Genomic DNA, 5459 nt, shown 5'->3' on the forward strand with positions numbered 1-5459 from the left:
GTTAAGTGACGTACACTGACGTCATCGATAGTTTACCTTGAGGCATGACATTGAGGAGCATAGCTGCCAATTCACGGTTACAAAAAACACCACTTCTTTGCGAATTTTCGTTTTTTTATTTTGCCACATGCTCATAAAACCGAAGGTCCATTGGGTTTGCTTTTTTATTTGAGGTTATTGGGCTGCTGTGGGCGGTGGAATTTTTCATTCATCAACAAAATGAAAGCGCCCGGGGATTGATGATGATAACGTGGGGTTTTTCTAACTGATTAGATACTCGTGATTGGAGTTATCAACGATGGAATTGTGATCACTGTTTTCGTTTCTTTGCAATCGGTTTTTTGAAGATTACGTGGAACCTAGTGACATCTGGCCTGTCTGGGGACATTTTTTTATCGCTAGGGACTTCTTGTATCCCGCGTTATCAATAAACATTGGGGATTTCTGGATAATTGTAAACATTGTGACAAGGTACTTGTAAAAACCGGATTTTTACTGCTGAAGGTGAATGGTTGAGGTTTTGGGGAGATTGAGGGGGAGGGGGGATTTGCTTTTCGGTGGTTCGTGATGGGAATTGACAAATGAAAAGTGGAGAGAAAAACAATTGGAGTTTGGGTTAAACGTCAGGCACAGGAATATTCGAGGATCAAGGGTCATCAGAGGGTAATGAATGTTGTAAATAAATTTCGTGTAGGTCACATGTGTAAGTATTTTGGTTAAAAACATAAATAGATTTTTTTTTTATTACCGAAAGCATCAGGAATTGAGGTTATGACGTTCGATTAATTACAGTCATCTCTTCAGCCACCAGTTATATGTAACAGAAGTGTTTAATTGCATTTAGATGATGACGTAGTTATTAAATCATTCGTCCAATTTCAATTCGCAAGTTTTCTCCCAATGACAGATGAAAAATGCTCGCTCAACGTTAGGCATTCTTCCAGGTTTTTCCCAATAACATCTGAAGATGGCTTGGCTGGAGAGAAGTCCCCAGATGTACAGCAAGTGGTTGGATAAGAAGAGCTTTAAAGACAAAATGAAAATAGATAACGCGAATGCCCGTAATGACGTGACATTGAATGTGATTAGTGATGGGCTTTCGATAAATTCCATGGAATTAGAGGAATTCCAGAAGAAAGTCCTGGCATTAAAAACACTTTTGGATCATGATCCTCATGCTGCTGATCTCAAGTGGTCATTGTTCGTCACTGCGTGCAATACCTATCGCCACAACACTTGTTTGAAGCCATTTCCCGCGGCTTATATCGAGAACGAATGCAAAGATGTTGAGAAATTGGTGAGAATAATCATAAATGGACAAAGATACTCGTTTTCAAGACGATTTCAAAGAAAAAATTATCACAAATGTTTTCACATTCCCCTCTTTATATTCAGAGAAAAGTTGTGGATGGAATCCCACCGCTGGCCCTCGTCTATGAACGACTGGACGATTCAAAGCTGTATGAGAACCACAGGGAAGCTATTGAATTGCTCTATTGGGTGTTAATAACACTTCGAGATCCTCATCTTAAATCCATTAAGAAAGAAAATGTAAGCTGGGCATTTCATCCAATAGCGGAGCAAAATATTCACTTCTCCCTTTTATTATTATCATGACAACTTCACTTTCACCTGAATTAACGAACTATTTCACATAAAAGCATTAGTCAGTGTTCACCCGACCTCATTACACCTGTTCACAAGTTTCTCATTGAAAATAATGTAATTTTATCAAGTACGAGACAATACTGAGCAGAGTGCCATCCGAAGTGATGGTTGCAAGGCCAAATTTAATATTCCAAGTGGCAACTCCAAATCAATCGCCCAAGGAGGATCGCTGGAAAGCATCGATAAAAGGTCATTCCACTTTTTACGCGTACCATGGAAGTAGATTGGAGAACTTTCATTCCATTATTCATTATGGTATTCAGCAACACATGAGCCAGGTAAACGAGTTCTTTAAATACCTGGTAATCAGTCAACAATCATAAATATTCGTTCGTCACAGTTCAGCTTTAGAACGACAGTAATATAATAAAATAATAATTCTCTAAATTTATTATGGATTCAATAAACTTTTCAGCCTGGACTCTTTGGAGATGGGATTTATCTTTCGAGTGAACTTGGGGTCTGTTTGCGGTTCAGCCCTGTAGGCTATAGCTGGGGAGGAAGTATGCTGGGGTGCGAGATGAGCTGCATCGCATTGTGTGAAGTTGTTAATCATCCAGACGTGAAAAAAGGAGACAGCAGTAATTGAGATTATTAATTAGTTGAGTTGAGCTTTCTCTGATTTAGCATTGAATAATGGGCGATTTCTTGTTTACAGACGGTGCTACCCCTAAGGGATTTGCAATGTCCGTCAGGGATAAAATTCCAAACAAGTATTATTTAGTACAGAATAATGATTTGGTGAGAATTCGGTATCTCCTGGTTTACAGTCAAGACTTCAGCACACTCAAGTAAGTCGACCATGAAATGAAATGTTTTTTTAAAATAAGGGATTTAAAAAAAAATAGTTTTCACTGAAATGTGATATTATTATGTAGAAGGACTGCAAGCACTGGAATCGTCGGCTGGTTCAAGCAGAACAAATTTATGACATTTGTCCTTGGATATGTTGTTTTATTAGTCTCAGTTGGATTGAGCCAAAATAGAAGTCTTGAAAAATACTACAGATTTTTCATTCAAAAAATCGGTCTCGAATAACTGATACATTTCTCCTTTAGACGAATTTATTGTTGGAAAACGTTGGTCGTTTTTAAAGCCTTTTTTAATGAGTATCTTTATTACCCATGGTTTATAGCGCAGGAGAAAATGATATCAATCTTATAATGTACATTTTTACACAAATAATCTCTGTAGATTTATTAGAATTTATAAAATCGTTAACGATGTTCAGTAACGCCCGAGGATTATCGGAAAATTCTCTGTGACGAGGTAATCATCTTCGAAGACGACGATCAAATTTACTTCGAATTCTGAAATGAGAATTGTGTCAATTTATTTTTATATTACTAGGATTCTTATTGGAAATTCTAGATAAAATTAGGACCGCATAGAATTCAATTTAAAACGTCCTTGAAAGATAATTATCATTGAGTTTGAGGTAATTCAAGGCACTTCAAGGACAAAATCGATTACTACGTTATGCCAAATGGCATGACCGTTTGTACAATGTTCCAAAAATTTTGATTGGAAGTATTTAGTCACTGGGTCTTACCAATTTTGAAATTACTTGTGCTCAATGTTGGGCAGGTAAATAACCTGGGAAATATCATATGAATAGGTATCGGCAGACCAATGCAAACATTCCCTTCGCCGATCTGTATATTCTGGATTTCGGTTGCTGTGAATAATAAAAATGATGTGATGTTTTTCAATAAAAGAAGATATAAAATATTCTCCAATGGAAGAAGCCCTCACCATCCCTAGAGTATCCCTCAGCACAGCCACACGTTTCCACCCTCACTAGTTGCAGTTCAATAGACTTGATCGTTGTCTCACAACGTTCAATCACTACCTCTCCAGTGAGTGGCTCAGAGAGTTTGCAAATGACCGAATTGATTTTCCCAGTGATGCAGAAACGAGGGACATTGGCTCGGTCCCGAATATTCTGTAGTGACTCTGGCATTATCTTGAAGTTGACGGTTTTATTCGACACTGAAATCTCCTTGGGCAGTCCCAATTTATTCTCTACCATAAATTCTAGGGACTTGCTAACGTCCTTGGCAAGGAAACTCCGTTTTATGTCACATCGTATGACATACTGAATATTGACGAAAACTCCGTGATAAGTTTCGTGCAGAGTTCTCGATCCACGAGGTTTCAGGGGCAGCTCGAAGGGGATTTCAGTTTTTCCACTGGGAATTTTTCCAGCTGGAGCCACTGCTAGAGTATATTGCACCAGTTGGATGGGCTAAATTTTGAGGAGGTGATTAGTTTAATGATGGGAGGAGGAGGCAATATCGACACAGAAGCCAGTAATTTTTAATATTTATAAAAATAAAGGAGAAGTTGGTACCTTCACTGAGTTGTAAAAAGCTTCAAAAATTCCCACATTTTTAGAACTCAACTGCAAGTTGACAGATCCTTCCATTGTCAGCGAGATTCCATCATGTTTGACTTCAGAATTCGTTTGGAGCAGAAGTAATCCAGTGACTGTTTCCTTGAATAACCTATTTGTCAATTCATCTGCGATATTTATCCCTCTTGTTAAAAAACATTAAAAATCAAACTACTCACTCCTTCGTGATAGATTTTACTAGCTCGCTTCAGTCTTACATCCAAATTAATAGACATTTTCGTCGAATCTTCCAATATCCTTAAATTAATAGCCCATAGAAACAGTGTTTGACAGTTGTCTGCGCCATTCTCACCACATGACTCTCCTGACCGGGTGAGGGTCATACTACTGATAGCCTTAGTTACCACTATTTGGACTAATCACCTGCATATTTAGAGTTCCCACATTTGAAAACGAAGAGAACGGATGGGCCAAACCTACCGTAGGTAACTGAAGTTGGTACAACTTTGTTTGCCCGCTTCTCTATCATTCCACGGAGGCGGAAGGTAATTCAAAACAGAATAGGCCTTCCTCCGACCGAAAAATTCCATTTTGACGAAAGATAAATTCAATTTTAACAAAAGTCGGAAATTTACCTCCTCCAGTTATCCCCCCACTATTTCGCTAGTAGATACTGCCAAAGTAGTCGGCCACAAATGATTAAAGCCTATTTATTATCTCCAGGAATAATGAAGAACCGCCGTATTTCATACGTTTTTTATTAATTATCCATATTATTAATATGTTTCTGTATTTCATATCAGTAATTACAGGGGAATTACATTGTTCATTTGTCTGTAGCATAACCACATTTCATTTCACCGCAATCGTCATGTGTCATCTTTGTTTAACTTATAATTAATGCTTAGCTGTATAGCGTCGTTTCGAGCAGTTTTTTTTAGCTCCCCCGGCAAATCCCCCACTGACTTACCGAGTCAGCCTGTGTTTGTTTTTTCTTTAAATTCCATTTGTTCACTAGAGTACAATTGGTGCCTCAACGGGCCCAACACCTGGGGTGAGAATACCTCAGTTTCAATATACCATTATTATTATTATTATTATTTTTCTCTTGTTTGGATTGCCTCCAATGGTGAATGTCCGAATCAACCATCTCCTTTGTTCTCAGTAATTTCAATTTTTTGTCAGTAATTGATGGAGCCCCTTGGATTGGTTAATTTACATCTTAAAAAAAGGCAATTCGCAGGCAGGCAAATTCTCGTTAAATTCACTATATTCTCCACGTTTTTTGTTTTTCATTTAAAATCGTTGATTATTTTACACAGAGATGATATATCGAGGGGTTAATATATATATTTTCTGCCAGAGGATACAATCGATTATTATTTATCGTTTTAAAATTAAATATCTCTTTACAGCGATCGAACATATTTTAACG

General features: G+C 37.7%; 2 protein-coding genes across 3 annotated transcripts; one reads left to right on the forward strand and one right to left on the reverse strand.

Annotated features, from left to right (window-relative positions):
* Nucleotides 1-518: 518 nt before the first annotated feature.
* Nucleotides 519-3401, forward strand: LOC135164919 (protein mono-ADP-ribosyltransferase PARP16). 2 transcript variants are annotated; one of them, XM_064125718.1, is made up of 7 exons: nucleotides 519-703; nucleotides 933-1297; nucleotides 1396-1551; nucleotides 1737-1946; nucleotides 2084-2249; nucleotides 2327-2459; nucleotides 2547-3401. In XM_064125718.1, exons 2-7 carry the CDS (start codon nucleotides 968-970, stop codon nucleotides 2704-2706), a joined length of 1155 nt encoding a protein of 384 aa, XP_063981788.1. In that variant the 5' UTR covers nucleotides 519-703; nucleotides 933-967; the 3' UTR covers nucleotides 2707-3401. The 2 variants fall into 2 exon arrangements, with proteins under 2 accessions (XP_063981788.1, XP_063981787.1); XM_064125717.1 differs by having other exon boundaries at nucleotides 945-1297.
* LOC135164921 (vacuolar protein sorting-associated protein 26C) lies at nucleotides 2756-4422 on the reverse strand. The gene is made up of 5 exons (XM_064125721.1): nucleotides 4243-4422; nucleotides 4022-4165; nucleotides 3424-3916; nucleotides 3221-3346; nucleotides 2756-2978 (listed from the first exon to the last, which is right to left on the reverse strand). The coding sequence occupies exons 1-5, from the start codon at nucleotides 4405-4407 to the stop codon at nucleotides 2896-2898; spliced, it is 1011 nt and encodes a 336-aa protein (XP_063981791.1). The 5' UTR covers nucleotides 4408-4422; the 3' UTR covers nucleotides 2756-2895.
* Between the last annotated feature and the right edge of the window lie 1037 nt (nucleotides 4423-5459).

The sequence above is a fragment of the Diachasmimorpha longicaudata genome, chromosome 7, assembly GCF_034640455.1.
Source record: "Diachasmimorpha longicaudata isolate KC_UGA_2023 chromosome 7, iyDiaLong2, whole genome shotgun sequence".
Taxonomy (NCBI): Eukaryota; Metazoa; Arthropoda; class Insecta; order Hymenoptera; family Braconidae; genus Diachasmimorpha; species Diachasmimorpha longicaudata.